Consider the following 17,253-nt stretch of genomic DNA (forward strand, 5'->3'; position numbering starts at 1 on the left):
AATAATAATATTTAAAATTATTAAAATAAAAATTACAATTTCTACATCAAAAAACATATGAATTAGAATTAAAAATAATTTAATTTTTAAAGTTTATTTTTTCTATTTTGCACAATAAAAAAACCCCAATACATAATATCACAGAATGAATGAATGAATGAATGAATGAATGAATGAATGAATGAATGAATGAATGAATGAATGAATGAATGAATGAATGGCTTTATTTGTCATTGCACACATTCCAGGGGAACAAGATATCATTTTAGATGAGAAGTAGACATACAGAGCAGGAAGAGGCAGAAAGCTTAAAGAGTTAAAAAAAATGTTTGTTTGTTTTTCTTCAAATTAAAACACTACACACAATCATAAACAACTGTATTTCTATACTTTCATTTTCTCAAATATGAATCCAGTTAAAATAACATGCAGTAAAAAAAATATCTGAGCTGGCACATGTTGTTACTAATCCTTGCTACTCTGTATTTGTAGCACAGTATAACAAACGTGAAAAAATAAATAAATAAATTAGATTTAAAAACAAAACCTCTCCTTTCCTATTGTCCCATCTTAGCCTGTCTAACTAGTCTTGTTTTGTCTGTAAAATAAAAATCTTTGCAGATGTTAATGTTTGCTCAATTTCTTAGTTTTAAATCAGTTTTTTTTCCCCAAGTCTAGGCAAGTCACACACACACACACACCACACACACATAGAGACACACACACACACACACACACACACACACACACACAGAGAGAGAGAGAGAGAGGCCGAGATGACAGCAGAGTTTAAATTTAGATCAGTGTCACACACACACACACACAGAGAACATTTCCCAGAGTCGTGGAGAACAGAGAGACACAAAGATGGATTATTAACGTCAGCAGAGATTCAAAGAATCGTCACTGAACACCAGGTGACTTATTACTATCTTATTATCATCACTTTAAACACTCGTGTGTTTCTTTGAGTTTTGACTTACTTTCTAACCTCCTCTTGTATCTACTTCTGTATCTATAACATATCTATGTCTAAACATTCATATCTCTTTATATAAATCTGTTTGTAAATATATGTGTACAACAAATACATCTATATTACAGTATATAATATCTAAATTTATATCGACATTCTTACATCTGTATCTCTCTATATTATTTTAGAATATATCAATGTTTTAACATCTATAACTATATATCTTTCTATCTTGTATCTATGTGTATGAATTTGATGACATCTATCTAAAATTAACGTCACTCACAGGCGCAGCATTCAATCACTGTATCTTTGATTTCAGTTGATTTGACCTCATGACTTTTATACATGTTTGTGTTGTTGTTGTTTACAAGTTCCTTTGAATTTTCTTCTGTGTCTGTGTAAATATTAAACACAAATGCGATTTTTTATTTTTAAAGTGTAACTACACCCCCAGGTTTTTGCCTTGTGGGCGGGGCTCCTGGAGCAGTTAAGACACGGCCAGTCCATACTATAAAATCTATGCTATGCTAACTAGCTCCTCTGTACTCACTATAGGTCTCCAACCTACTCCCACAGATTGTAGTCCACAGGTGATCGTTTTTAAAAGAGTGGGCGGGGCAAACAGTGACATACGATGGTCCAATGATGTCACAGAAACTCATTCTCAGCCAATAGAAATTTCTAATGTAATATCCTGGTTTCAACCCATAGAGGGCAGTCCCTCTGACAAATGACGTGCCGTGAGCACTAGGGTTGGGTAGGCAGGGCGTTGCAAATCGAGACCACCAATGTCAACACCAATGACAATTTTAATGTATATATTTCTAGAGAACGTAGCAGCGGTTATAGGTACTGTAGGCTATCAAGAAAGGGAAAAATAAATAATTCATAATTATATTATAATGAAAACAAATAATCAGAATATCAATTCACCCTTGGGTAGCACTACTACCTACTTGCCTACCCTGACTGCACGTCACTGCTCTGACATTTACAACTAAATACGACTAATTTTAAATATGTTGTCTGAAAATGTTGAGAGTCGGACCAGGATCAATAAACAGCACTACTTCATACACAATACATTTGTATTCAACAGGAAAAATGCTTTAGGTTTTAGTTACTCTTTAATGTATTTCTGTGGTACTTTTGCCTTGTATTAGTAATGTTTGACAATGGTTTTAAATGTATGAGACATTATTATTTGTGCTTTTATTCGTGTTTTGTAGGAAGTATTTTTTACATGTTTCACTGTTGTGTTTTGTGGCGTCTTATTTGAGTTTTGGTCATGTGTTTAGTTAATTAGAAGTGGTGTCAAAAGCCCTATTGCTCCCATGGGATTACTTCTTCTTCTTCTTCTTCTTCTTCTTCTTCTTCTTCTTCTTCTTCTTCTTCTTCTTTCTTCTTTCTTCTTCTTCAACCACAAGGAATATTTTGACCAAACTTTGCTACATTAGGGTCCATTACCTAATTTTTAAACCTCAATTTCACAAACCAATAAGGAGATTAAATGCTTTTTAGTCGTGCTCCAGAAAACAGGAAGTGATCACAGAGGTCTTATGTTTGGTAAAATATTCATAGAAATTCAACCTTCAGTCTGATCTCCACAATTCAAACGTTGCTGGTAAGCTACTAATCACGGCTAAAAGCATGTAAAATGGTGTGTTTCCTACATAAAGTAGTGATATGAAATATTACTATTGGCCAAGAACAAACACGTGTGACATATCTGTAACAAGTTAGAATGACAGACTTCTTTGTAGACCATAGGTTACAGTGTATGAAATGTCAGCCATAGAAAGCTGTAGAGACAGGTTTCAGCCTCCTCGGACCTTCCTAGGATTTTTTATGAATTTTGGAAAATTTGTGAAAAAACTTCTCATGCTCACAAGTAGGTGGCGCTGTTTCTACAGTCAGTTATTTTTATTGGTATGTGTTAGCTCTCATAAAGTGATCAATTGTGTGATACATTTCAGATCGATAAGACCATGTACAGCAAATATATTACATATTTACTGTTTCAGGGGTTAAAATGGCGATCTCAACCAGAGTTGAAGGCTAGCCACGCCCACACTGTGTGTGTGAGAGATATGAAAATACTTTCAAGATCTATTGACTTCTCATCATTTTCAGGACTCTGTAATGATTCCTCTTGGAACTATGAGGCTAAAATGTGAGTCTAATAAGTTTGATTAAAAATGAATTTTGATTAAAAATAATGGGTTTTAGAACATGGCTTCAAGAGACTTTTTGTGCATCTTAATAGATTCTATAAACCTGTAAATCTTGGGATGTCTAGTGCAAATGTGCGCGAGGGGATGCTAATTTAAATGTTCAAGGGGGCGCTAGAGAGCCAACTTTGAATAAGTAATTCTAAAAATGTTTTGAAATTGGAGGTTTTGGTACCTTTAACATACATGGCAGGTTTCGTCACTTGCAAAAAATTGCAACTTGCAACTCCAATTGAGATATTTAGTTTTTTGGCGAATGGCCACAGGAAGTGCACTCTGTAAGAACTCACCATCTTCCTGACAAATGATCATCTACTTGTCCAGAGCATTTGTGAACATATATATGTGTTGGAAAATGCCAACACAACAAGTAGTAGAATGAAAGAAATGCTTTTCTATCACCACCAGGGGGCAGTAAAACTTGTTGCGTGGATTGTCATGTAATTGCGTGCGGAATGCGTTTCCCGTTCTGCACATGACTTTGGGTTTTGATTGAAGTAGTTTTGACTGAATTATTAAAAAAATTCCAGTTTTAAAATTGATGAAAATTGAGTACCCCCTGTAGGCCTGGAAATGTGGTAAAACCACCGTTTTTAGGAACAACGGGTCTTCAACTTGTAAAGAACATAACTTGTAAATTTCACGTGGAGATGATGAACTCTCTAGGAGCAGTTTGAAATCAAAATGACAGACTTCCTGTTGAATTTAGGTTATAGGACCAAATTACATTTTTGCTAGTCACAGTCTACTGCATATACGTACTGAATGCAAGAGAATGAAAGTGTTTTGTTCACGTTGTAGTGATGCTTTTTCAGTCTTATTTTGAGTGTACTTGGACGTGTTCAGGTCATGTTTTTGTCGTAATTTATTTGTGTTGAAGTCATGTTGTCATTTTTGAGCTGTTATAGTCTTATAGAAGGGTTTAAGTCATGTTTTAGTCCAATATTAGACATGTTTGGTGGTATTTGTGTCATGTTTGGATAGGGTACATGTGTAGATGATATTTACTCAGAAATTAGTCGCGGTGCACCCGTGGGTGCAGAGCAGCTTCTAAAAGCAGACAGGATGGACTTTATGAGGAAGTGACTTCATGCTCCGTCCATCCTGAAGGCATGTGGAGCGTTGGCTGAGGGCCAGGTGCATGCTGGAAACGAAGAGCCTTGGAGCGTTTCAGAGATCAAGTGTTTGTCGAGCAGAAAGTCAACAAACAGCTTTGTTGTTTACAGTCCTTGAAATAACAGAACAGCAACGTGAGTTGCCAGATTTGATAGACTCAGCCAAACAGGCAACAGTGTTCTTTATTTTATCACTAAAACCTTTCATTCTGGATGTTTTAGCGTCAGCGCGTGCACCTGGCCTTACAGCAGTTGTGTTGTTGTTGTTGTGTGTTGTTGTTGTGGTGTGTTGTTGTTGTGTTGTGGTGTGTTATTGTGTTGTGTTGTTGTTGTTGTTGTTGTTGTTGTTGTTGTTGTTGTTGTTGTTGTTGTGTGTGTTGTGGTGTGTTATTGTTGTGTTGTGGTGTGTTATTGTGTTGTGTTGTTGTTGTTGTGTGTTGTTGTTGTGTGTTGTTGTGTTGTGTTGTTGTTGTGTTGTGTTATTGTGTTGTGGTGTGTTGTTGTTGTTGTGTGTTGTTGTTGTGTTGTTGTGTGTGTTGTTGTTGTTTTTGTTGTGTTGTGTGTTGTGTGTGTGTGTTGTTGTTGTTGTGTGTTGTTGTGGTGTGTTGTTGTGTTGTGGTGTGTTGTTGTTGTGGTGTGTGTTGTTGTTGTTGTGTGTTGTGTTGTGTGTTGTGTTGTTGTGTGTTGTTGTGGAGGGTTAAGGACGTGAAACTGAAGTCCAGACATGTCAGGGATTTCTGATGGCCTGTTAAAGTGTTGGACGAGGAGTTTCCCCCTGGTAGAGCCCAGAGGTTATAAATACACACACACACACACAGGCACGCACACACACACACCCACACACACACACACACCACACACACCCACACACACACACAACACACACACACACACACACACACACCACACACACACACACACACCACAACCCTCCTCAGTCTAATATTTTGGCTGATCAGTGTACGTGTGCATCAGTCAACCAATAAACTAATGCTTCCAGATTGAGTTCAGAGGTGTGTTCCATAAAGGAGGTTTAACAAACTCTGAGTCTATCCATAAACTCTAGGTCAACTTACCCAGCGATGGTAAACTCTGTGTATCTGATTCATTACAGTTGGTATGAAGTGTGTTAATCAACCCTGAGTATGTAAACCTTGGGTTACTGACGTTCATGAGCGCCACAAAAATCTATCATCAATGGATCAGAGATTTATTCGAGCTGCCATGACAACCGCCCAGAATAGAGTGATTTATTCACCTTGATGGTGAAATAAGCCGGTGTTTGAGGAATTTGATCTATAGATTTAACTGTATAATAATATAAAACAACAATCAAGCCTTAAAAGTGTATTAATTTAAATGATCATCTCCTCCTTTATATTATCCACAGGTTTGTATTCAGTGAACTTTACTACAGACGTCAGCAGATGTTTTAATGCAGATCAACCTCTCAGTGACTTTCACTTAATGATCTACATCTACAATGTTAGAAAGAAAACTACCATTTACATTAAAAAAAAAAAAAAAAAAAAAAAAAAAAAAACATAAATCAACACAACATTAGTAATGATGTGAACACGTCTGTGGTGTGTGATGTTACTAATGTGTTTCAGAGAAAAGTGTTAAGGTTTATTAAAGTGTTCAGAAACAGTGTTCAGGTGGGCGGAGCCAGGTAGAAACCCAGGGTTTCTTTGATAAAACCTGTCAGTGACCAGGTTTAGTTCATGGACAATGTTGCCATGGCAACATACTCAGAGAAGAACATACCTCACGTTTAGGAATGAGATACTCAGAGTTCATCATTTGAGCCTGAACATACTCAGAGTTTGAACATAACCTGTTTTTATGGAATAAACCTCTGATCAACCTGTTGTATTGATGCTGCTGTCATACACTAAGCAGCCACTAGAGGGAGATGTACAGACGTTTAATAGCCTGTACATGTAGTCCTGGAGGGTCTCTGTTCTGCACTGCTTTAGTTATAGCCTGGACATAATAAACAGACAGCGGCAGTAATGTGGACAACATTTTTTATTGTCTTGTCGTGTCTCATCTAGTTTTACTTGTCTTGTTTAGTCCTGTCTTGTTCTGCCTTTTCTTGTCCTTTTGTGAGTTGTTTTATTGTCTTGTCTTACCTTGTCTTTGTCTATCTTTGTTTTCCATCCTATCTTGTCTTGTTTTACTGCCTTGTGATTCCTAATATCTACTTATCTTTTATTGTCTCTTCTTGTCTCGTTCACTCTTGTCTTGTCTTGTCTTGGACAGACCTCTGACTACACTCTTTATTAACTGATGTTTGTCTCCCACAAGGTTGAGAGATGAGATCCAGGAGCTGCACCAAGGAAGGTCCAGGAGAGGAGAACCTCCATCAGAAGAACCTCCATCAGGAGGAGGACTTCATCAGACCAAAGGATGGAGACGCGGAGCCGACCCAGAAGGAGACCAGGGTCCAGAAGGAGAAAAGGGAAGTGATGAAGAGACCTGTAAAACCTTTAAAAGCTGCAGAGAACAGGAAACCTGCAGCTCTAGACCTTTCACAGACCGACCTGCTGCACCTTCTGGGAATCATGGAGGGAGAAGTTCAGGTCGTAAAATTCTTCAATCATTTTAATAAAATTTTCCAATTTTCTTTAATTTTCCTGAATTTTCCCCAAATTAAATGATAATTGGTCATAAAATGAAGGAAACAGTGAAGCTCCTGCAGGGACTGAAATCTGTCACAGTGCTTGGATATTGTCAGTGTTTTACATACTTTATATATACAGTATATATATATATATGTATAAACTATATATATATAAAGTACCCCAAGGTTAATAGGAGGGTTGAACATCATATTGATGGTGTTAGTGGGCAGAAGGATCACAGACCAGTAACGCTTCCTGTGTGCGTCCCTCAGGCCCGTGAGGACATCATCGGTCTGCTGAGCTCACAGAGGAGCGGGCCCGACGTTCTGGAGGCCCACTACGGCTCGGCCCAGCCCAGCAGCGCGCTGCAGGCCCTGCGGAGGGACGCCCTGCTGACCCCCAACCGCACTGACGACGTGTACCACAAACCCATGATGGAGGTACGACCCTATCGCACCAAACACTCTAAGTTTTGGTTTTTGGTTCAATCGTACTTTAGACCTGGTTCCTACAACATGTTTGGTCTCAGCTGGAGCACCTGGAGGACAAGCAGAAGGAGACGTATCGACGGATGCGGGAGCAGCTGCTGCTGGCTGAGAAATGGCAACCGACGCCACCGTCCACACGAGCTGGACAATGAGAAACGCAAACACGTGGACTTCATGAACAAGAGCGACGACTTCACCAACCTGCTGGAGCAGGAGAGGGAGAGGTGACACACACACACACACACACACAAACAGAGACACACACACACACACACACACACACAGAGACACACACACACACACACCACACACACACACACACACACACAGAGACACACACACACACACACACAGAGACACACGAATACTCACTATCATCAGCCACCAGAGCATGTCAGCGCACTGTTTAAGGGAAAGTAAAGGTCTATTGGGAGAACTCTTCTTCTCTGCTTCATTGTCTACTACCAAACCGCAGAGTTGGAACTTCAGATAATATTGTTTTGTTAGAGAAAGATCTACTAATAAGTACATTTCAAAGGTTTTAGGTCACATTTATAAAAACAGTGGAGGATCCCTTTAAAGATTAAAAAAAGACTTCAACTCTCCTGAAGAGTTGGGAAAGTCATCAGTCCAGTCTTAACTGTGTCACTGTTTCTGCAGACTCAAGCGGTTGTTGGAGCAGGAGAAGGCCTACCAGGCCCGTAAGGAGCAGGACCACAGCCGGCAACTGCTAAAGGTCCGAGCCGAGCTGGTCAAGCTCAAGTCCTTCGCGCTGATGCTGGTGGACGAGCGGCAGCAGCACGTCGAGCAGATCGAGCAGCAGAGCCAGAAGATCCAGGATCTTTCACAAATGCTGCAGGAGAAAGAGCAGCGACTGACGGCTGTGTGCACCACAGCCAAAGACAATGCCCAGAAGGTCATCAAGCTGGAGGCAGAGCTGGAGATCAAAGCCGCCAAGATAACGCAGGATCAAGAGGAGATGACCGCTAAGATGGTGGACCATGAGTCCCAGAGCCAACAGCTGAGGCTGAAGATGTCCGGGCTGGCTCAGAAGATTGAAGAGCTGGAAGAATGTAACAAAGCCCTGCAGAAGTCTGAGGAAAACTTGCTGGAGCTGAGGGAGAAGATTAGCAGAGGAGAGTGTGGTAACTCATCTCTCATGGCTGAGCTGGAGAACCTCAGGAAGAAAGTGCTGGAGATGGAGGGCAACGACGAGGAGATTATCAAGACAGAGAGTTGTTGCAGGGAACTGAAGAAGAAGCTGCAGGAGAAGGAAATTCATGGCAAGGAGCTGAGGGTGGAGGTAGACAACCTCCAGAAAAGGATGTCTGAATTGGAGAAACTTGAGGAAGTGTTCAACAAGAGCAAAACCGAGTGCTCTCAGCTGCACGTGAACCTGGAAAAGGAAAAACAGGTCATCAAAGATCTGTCCAATGAACTGGAGCTGATGAGAAGCCACCTGAAGGAGCTGGAGTCCTCCGAAGATAGGTTTGAGAAGAAGGAGATGGTGCTTAAGGATGATCTCATGAAGCTGAAGTCCTTTACGGTTATTCTGGTGGACGAAAGAAAAAACATGGAAGACCGACTGAAGCAGGAGGAACAGAAGAGCCGGGATTTGGTTGAGAAGTTCAAAGAGGAGCAGAGCAAAGTGACGGAGGTCACAGAGAAGCTGACTGAAGAGAGCAAGAAACTCCTCAAATTCAAATCAGAGATGGAGGTCCAAGTGACAGGTCTCACTGAGGAGAAGGACAATCTGAAAGGTAAACTCGCAAGTGAAGAGGAGGCATGTCGAGAGCTGAAGAGCAAGATGAACAAGATGAAGGTAAGAATGAACGAGCTGGAGGAGTTGGAGGTGCAGAGTAAACGAGCCAACGAGGAGAAAAATCAGAAGGAAAACCAAGTTAAAGAGTTGTCACTGGAGATGGAAGAACTTCGGAGAAGACTCAAACGCCTTGAGGTCGTTGAAGGTGATCTGATGAAAACTGAGGATGAGTATGACCTGCTGGAGAAGAAGTTCAGGACGGAGCAAGACAAAGCCAATACCCTGTCCAAGCTTCTGAATGACATGAAGATTCAAATGGCAAAAAACAAAGCCTTGGAGAAAGATGAGGTCATCAGTCTGGAGAACGAGCTGAGGGTTCGATCCAGGACGGAGGAGGTGAAGACCCGAGAGATGCAGGTGGACATCCAGGCATTGAAAGAGAAGATCCACGAACTGATGAACAAGGAGGACGAGCTGGTCCAGCTGCAGGTGGACTTTTCTGTCCTCCAGCAGAGGTCTCTGGAGGAGGAAGAAATTAAGAAACACATGAGGAAGGAGATGGAAAACCTCAGTAGGGAATTGGAAGCCAGTCGGCGTTACAGCCGCGCCCTGAGGCCGAGCATGAACGGAAGGAGGATGGTCGACGTTCCTGTAACTTCCACTGCAGTCCAGACGGACTCAATGAACGTAGAGGATGAAACCGCTGCAGGATTCATCAGGAAATCTGTCCTGGAGGAAAAATACCTGATGAGCAACCTCAGGCAACAGAATCAGAGGACAGCACCGGTTCTTGAGCGATATCCTCCGGCAGCATCAGAACTTGGCGTGAAGAAATCATGGATACCATGGATGAAGAGGAACATTGAAGCCCTCTCTCCGAACCCGGGCCCACTACACATCCGAGTAACCCCAGACAGCAGGAAGAGCACCGCCACCTTGGAGATCACCAGCCCTGGGGCAGAGGACTTCTTCTCCAGCACTACCATCATTCCAACTCTGGGCCTCCAGAATCCTCGCATCACTATTGTCCCCAAACCCACAACTGTAACGTCAAAGATCACGAGTTGTGGGGCGATGGGTTCCTCTAACCGAACCCAATCTCCAGTTACCATCACCGCCATCTCCAGGGCGAGGAGCCCGGAGAGCAACGGGGGCAGAAGCAACAACCACTTTAAGTCCCCGGTGTCCATCACAGTCAGCAGCACTCCTGTAGCAGAAGCATGCGCTTCCCCCGACCCTAGAGAGGTCGCCGCAAGCCGCACAGTCATCAAGATGACTCCTGAGATGCAACAGGGATCGTCCCCCGTCCAAAGGTACAACAGCAAAGGAAACATTGTAACGACGGAGGACAACAAGATCCATATACACTTGGGGATGCCGTTCAACAGGTCGCCTGAGACGCAGCACGGGACGGTGCTCCGTTCACCACAACAGAACTCAAACCAGACGAGCATAAAGAAGAGCAGCATCACCATCACGCCTGTTAGCTCCATGGCGCCAAAGGTTACACAGTCTTTGGTGAGCCTCCGTCATTGCCTTTACCTTTGATGACGTGTCAGACACAAATTTGGTAATCAAGATATGAGAGGAAAAGTTAACAAACACATCAACATCTAGTCACATCTAGATGCTTTTATCCACCAAAGGTTTGCCTGAGTAGGACTCAAACCTTGCTGTTAAGTTAGGGTGCTGTCACATCTACAGTCCAGTGGGCTTGGTGCGATTCAGGGGGTGAATCTCCATCATTGTTGCATTTTAATTTGGTCTGGTTTGCTTTAACACTACTCTTTCCCAAGCGCACCAAACTTTCTAAACGTCACGTTGGCAAAATGGTCAATCGCCTATTGAACGAAATACTTCCGCTTTTTTCTTTTTCTTCATCTGAATGAAATACTGTCACCACTCAGGCGAAGAAGAAGAAAAAAATGCACTTGCCATATCTTTGCGGTCCTTATATTCATAATTTGTCTGAACTCATGCCATTTTTATTTACTGCTGGAATTTTGTTTGTATTATTTCCTTGTCCCGACGTCACATCCTGTTTTTGTTCCCGCTTCCTATATATAATCCGGGTTTGCTTTCTCACATCAAAAAATCTGCACCAGGCTTCACTTGAGGTGAACTGAGACACCAGACTTTGATTGAGTTTTCACACGACCGCAAAGGGGCCGGATTATCAGAGGAAACAAAGCCTGGTGTGGACCAAAGAGGTATATGTAAAAACACGCGAAGTCACTAAAGGTTTTAGTGACTTAGAAACCGACCCACCAAGTAGATCAAGTAACCACGTAGTAATTAAGTAGAGATGTGACAAAGACCAGAGCAAACACAATAGTATCATCGGCATAGAGGGAGAATCTGTAGTCACAGACGACTTCACCTCTTTTCTGTTTCTACCCCCGTTTTGAATTTTCCCCGATTCTGTTTCACAGTACATGCATCTCTGCGTCAGTTAACAGCTGATCCAAATGTTTGAACTACAATCAGAGGATCTTGTTCTTTCAGAGCGCAGTTGAAGTGCCGTCAACTTGGAGCGCCATCAGCCGCCTCCCATTGTCAAAAGGTGTGAACCCGGACAGCTCTGCGGCACGGGGCGTGTCACCGGTGACCCGGGTGGAGTCCCGATCGGAGAGCCAGGCCATGAAAATCAACTTTAGGAAGATGAAGATGAGCTGAAGATCTTCAGTGTGTTTGAAGTGATGGGAAACTTCTTCATTTGCCAGTCTCTAAATGTTGATTTTGTGTATTTTGGGTTTTTTTTCTTGTGTGTTTTTTGTTGATTATTTGTGATTGCATTTTTTACTTTTTTAATTTGGCGTTTATATTTGTGTTATTCTGTGGATGTTTTTTTTTTTTTTGTAGTTTTGTGTTTAAATATTTTCTAGTTTGTGTTCTTCTTTTCTGACTTACTTTGTTCACTTTTAAGTTTTTTGTTGATTGGTTTGTTGTTTTACTTCCTTAATTTTGTGCGTACACGTCTCAAGGTTTAACCTCCCAGTCAAAGACACTGAAATAAAACCAATACACGTCTTTCATCTGAGTTGCTTTTCTTTTGTCAGTGTGTATTTATTTCAGCTGTCATTCGTTACCATCTGCACAAAGACAGCAGAAGAAACAGTTTTGTTTCGGCAACAAATGAGTTTTTTAACCAGCAAAAAAAAGACGCTCACACTTTACTTGAAGTTTTATACAAATGGCTGTCATTATCTGTCATTAGCATGAATAAGGTGTCATGGAGGCTATAATTAAGGTCTTCCACTAAATTATGACACGTTGCGCGAAATTATGACACCTTTGGAGCTATGTTGGCATTTTTTGAGCGAGTTGGAGGTAGAAGGCATCTAGTGGGGTTAGGTAGAGATAACGAAGGGTTAGGGTAACGGACGACACTCAATGACAGCCTTCATGCTAATGACAAGTGTCATGTCATAATAATGACAGTGTAATATAAACCTTTATATATAAAACTTTAATTAAAGTGTCATTTTCACTTCAATAATTAAGAGGTAGCTGATGAAAGTTGGGGTTCAGTGTTGGGTGCAGGAGTCAGAGAAGGTCCCACACTCCTATCCTGTCTTCACTTCTTTCACTGTAAATCTAACCATATATTAACACTGATGAAAGTTCTTTATAAATGCAGACTTTGGATATGAGAGATTGTTGTGGTGTCACCAGTTCTTGTATTCACCTGATGTTTTCTTTTTTTTTTTTTTTTTTTTTTGGATGCCTCAGTGATGTTTTCTGCCAGTGGTCAGAAGCTGATTTTCATTTCTTTGTTCACAGTACAACAACAAAAAAACACAAACTCATGACAAGACTCAAAGGAGTCCAGTTAAAAATGATCTATCTATCTATCTATCTATCTATCTATCTATCTATCTATCTATCTATCTATCTATCTATCTATCAAGCAAGGAACCTCTGTGTGTCTGTGTGTGTGTTCCTCTGCGGATCAGGCTCAGACTGACCTGAGACTTTCAACATGGCTGCTGCTTGGTTCAAAGGTGTGCAACGTCAGATTTGTTTGGACTGCAATGATACTTCTCAAAAATTATTTCATAAAATTTTCCGCCGGGAGTGGAGCCAGCAGAGTCACTTGCGCATCTGATCCAATCACTGGAGAGCTGGGACTGATGACATCATCACTGTGGATGAGCTTTGCTGGCTTTGATCACTGTCTTGTATCCAACGATGCACTGTTAAAGTTCTTCACACATTCATTTTTGCGCACAAGTGCAGATTTGGACCAGTGGCGCGAGCTGGAGCGGTATGTAGCGGTTAGCTCCCGTTCTGTGCATCTAAACTGACTGTTGTGGATTCTGAGTCCGGACCGACTCTGTTCCGCCCATCTGTAAGTTACACTGCCTCATAGTGTCTTAAATGTATAAGTTACTCTGTGTGTGTGTACTAGGAATGTGCGATATTTTATCGTCTATGATTTATCGTCAAAAACATTCTCACCGGTAAGAATTTGTCATCCCTCGATATAAACGATAAATTCCCATGTCTGAAATTAGCGAGGGCCACGGGCCATTTGTCCCTCAATTTAGCTAAGAATGCCTCAAAAAAACATGTTCCGCAGGACAAAACTGTACCTGTTTGTTGTCAACAACTTCTTCTCTGGAGCGGAACGTTGTTTACGGAAGCTCTGCACGGTGTGCACCGCCACCGCCCCCCGCACACACCGCCGTCTGTCTGTGTGTGAGGTCTTCGTCTCAGCTACCAGAAGCTACTATGCTGTGATACATCATGAACCGCTACGTGGTTAAAACAGATAACATCCAACAAAGTGAACCTATTCAAGTTCTTCCATCAGATCCACCCAAAGTTCCTCAAACACAGGGACAAAGATGAACCTGTAACAATGATTATGAACTGGAAACTCAACTAAAGCTAACTATGCTAAGCTAACACACCGACACACTGAGCTAAGTGCTAATGCTAACCACTCCATATAAGGAATAATAGACCAAATAAAAAGAACACGTCTTACTGTCATAAAACCACAGAGAACCATAGATTTGTTTATGGTCAGATTTAACACTTTTATGGAAGAATAAAAACTAAACATGTCACACGTCGTATGAAATAAATATTAACATAATAACTAATGTCACTATTCATTCATCCTAATTTGTGAAATGCAATATTTTTTAATTATATTTCATCAGCAGTAAAAACACTATTGAAGTTATTTGTGCTTTTTTTTTTTAATAATAATAATTTTATTTCAAGTGAGGAAATAAATGAATTACATACAGTAACACTAATAGTAATCCACACGCACAAATATATTCCATAAAGTATCAGCTCATGAACTCTGAGTCAGCAGTTATTGTAGCCTATTTAAATGTGTCTAATGTTGATGTATTAAGATTTAGTTGTGTTTGTAAGGAACCTATTTACACTAAGCGGAGATTTGTTTTGGTCATTTTTTTATTTATAGTTTTTATTTATCATGATTTTTATTGATATCGTGATAAATACCAGAAATTATCGGGATAATTTATTTATTTATTTATTTTTTGGTCTATATTGCCCATCACTAGTGTGTACATGTATAATACAAAATTATAAAATAAAAATAGGCTTTCACTATATATATATGTGGAATAAAATTTACAATTAAGTAATGAGTGTTATCAAAGGGGAAAGGGTTATGTAAAGAATTTTACATATATCAATATACACACGTGCGTCCGATTGTACAAGTGCATACATTCAAATACATATATACATACAGTATATGTACACAAACACCTCTATATGTATATATTCATATGACTGTATATATATATATATATATATATATATATATATATATATATATATATATATATATATATATATATATATATATATATATATATATATATATATATGATTATTTAATACACAATCATTAAACCATTGAACGCACCACGGTGGGCGGAGCTTGCACCGGAGCATCGTTTCGTCGTTGTCGCTGACCGCAGTTTGCTGCTCCCTGGCCGGCTTTCTCCTGTCCGCCTGCCCGCCCTCACCTGGAGCTCCACAACCCACTGGATGTCTCTATGGTCCAGCTAAGCGCACACCGAGGCACACCGCGTCCAGTTCCCGCACGGTAAGCCCCTCCTGCCGGCCGGCCTGCGGCGTGAGCAGCGGGTCAGCGCTCAGGCAGAAGTCCATTCAGAAAACACGCAAAATAAGATTAGCGCAAAAATAGCGACGTAACGAACTGTTACATGGTTATTAATGCTCTATACATGGTTACATCAATTATTCGTCGTCTTCAAATATAACCTGACGTATATATGGGGATTTAAAATAGCTACATTAAACATGGAGAATAAAGCGGAATGTGACAGATTAACGTGTAAACGCTAATTTGAAAGATTTGTTCTCACACATTTAATGGTGTAAGGAGGGATTAATATAGGCCGTATTGAAGAAAATATTTGTTTTGTTCATTTAAAAACCTTTTCAAACAAATCAACATCACAAATAATTGCACATACCGTGTGTGGCCGTTAAAAGGTTAAAATAGTGTTTAGAGTTTGGAGCAGGTGAGTTAACGTGTGTATGAATGACAGACAGTGAGTCCATGTGCACAGAGATTAGCACGGATTACAGCAGAGGAGCAAGGACGGACAGAGCAGCAGATAGGTTCCTTACACTGCATCATCATCATCATCATCATCATCATCATCATCATCATCATCACAGACATGGGCCACATCAGGCCCTCAAAGAAAACCCATAGTGACAGCAAAAATCATTACAAAAACACACACATTGACAGAAAAATACACAAAAATATGCAAGAGAACATGAATATGAAAATACACAAAATAAAACAACCTAAAAATGTGCAAAATTACAGAAAAACACAAAACAACAAGTCATCAACAATGAAAGAAAAACAGTAAATGTTTGATTTAAAAAGCATTTGTTACAATAGCCAATCATTTTCAACCTCTAGAATAAATAAATTACTACATGAAATAAAAACATTCTCCCACACGTGTGTGTAATCCACTCTAGTGTGTGTGTGTGTGTGTGTGTGTGTGTGTGTCTGAGGGACAGCACGTGTGAGTGAGCTGTGTAGCGTGGCTCAAACTTTGAAGACAAAACTTTATCCACAAAAATGCTATATTTTATTCTTCTTTGAAGGAATCTGGAGATAATTTTGTTATATCCATGAAGCGTAGAACCCAGTCCTCACCATGAATGTCCATCTAATGGACGTTTGACCTCCTACAATATTAAAAAAGTAGAGCTTTGGTTGAAACTTCCTGTCTGTCTCACAAGATGAATGAGACGTTCTGTCCTCACACAGATCTGAACTGTGTGTGTGTGTGTGTGTGTGTGTGTGTGTGTGTGTGTGTGTGTGTGTGTGTGTGTGTGTGTGTGTGGACAAAGACTCAGTGTCCTCACTGTCCTCAGGGTTGTTCTTATTCTCTACACACACACACACATCTGTTTGAACATGTATATATAAATATATATATATATATATATATATATTATATATATATATATATATATATACATGTATTGGCGGTGGGATGCAATTAAAAGAAAAATAATCTAATTAATTAGACTTTGTAATTAATTAAATCTAATTTAATATTCTAACAATATTTGACACGAGAAGTAACATTATCCAGTTTAAAAGTATTTTGGTTTATGACTGAATCAATGAAAACAATAAATGATGTTAAACAACTAAATAGATTATTATTATTTCCATCACTGAGTGCTAATATAATATAATATGAATAAAGAATATTATGATTGCATTGTTCACTAAGCATTAGGGATGTCCCAATACAACTTTTTCACTTCCGATATGATACTGATATTGCAGCCTGGCGTATCGGCCGATACTGATATTGATCCCATACGATATCAGTATGAATCATACATACTTTTATTCCTTATTTTGTAGTGTGAAATGTTAGAAAAGGCTTGATTAAGTGATGTTACTCAAATAAAGAACAATAGTCAGTAACAGTAGGTTGATGTGTTGGAGTGTGACCCACAGTCACCTATAGATAGACGTGCTAGAG

General features: G+C 40.1%; 2 protein-coding genes across 3 annotated transcripts in view; both read left to right on the forward strand.

Annotated features, from left to right (window-relative positions):
- The first annotated feature begins 787 nt into the window (after window positions 1–787).
- On the forward strand, window positions 788–12,040 carry filip1b (filamin A interacting protein 1b). The gene is given in 7 exon segments (XM_028440641.1): window positions 788–917; window positions 6,636–6,910; window positions 7,225–7,392; window positions 7,482–7,553; window positions 7,555–7,664; window positions 8,101–10,720; window positions 11,708–12,040. Coding segments are annotated over 6 exon segments (3,408 nt in total). The 5' UTR covers window positions 788–917; window positions 6,636–6,643; the 3' UTR covers window positions 11,879–12,040.
- A 3,092-nt stretch (window positions 12,041–15,132) lies between these two features.
- Window positions 15,133–17,253, forward strand: part of dnajc5ga (DnaJ (Hsp40) homolog, subfamily C, member 5 gamma a) — a 7,582-nt gene continuing 5,461 nt past the window's right edge. For both annotated transcript variants that reach the window (XM_028440513.1, XM_028440514.1), the window contains exon 1: window positions 15,133–15,305. The gene's annotated coding sequence lies outside the window, so the exon portion shown is untranslated. The remainder of the gene's footprint in view (window positions 15,306–17,253) is intronic.

This window comes from Gouania willdenowi (assembly GCF_900634775.1).
Source record: "Gouania willdenowi chromosome 24 unlocalized genomic scaffold, fGouWil2.1 scaffold_320_arrow_ctg1, whole genome shotgun sequence".
Lineage (NCBI taxonomy): Eukaryota > Metazoa > Chordata > Actinopteri > Blenniiformes > Gobiesocidae > Gouania > Gouania willdenowi.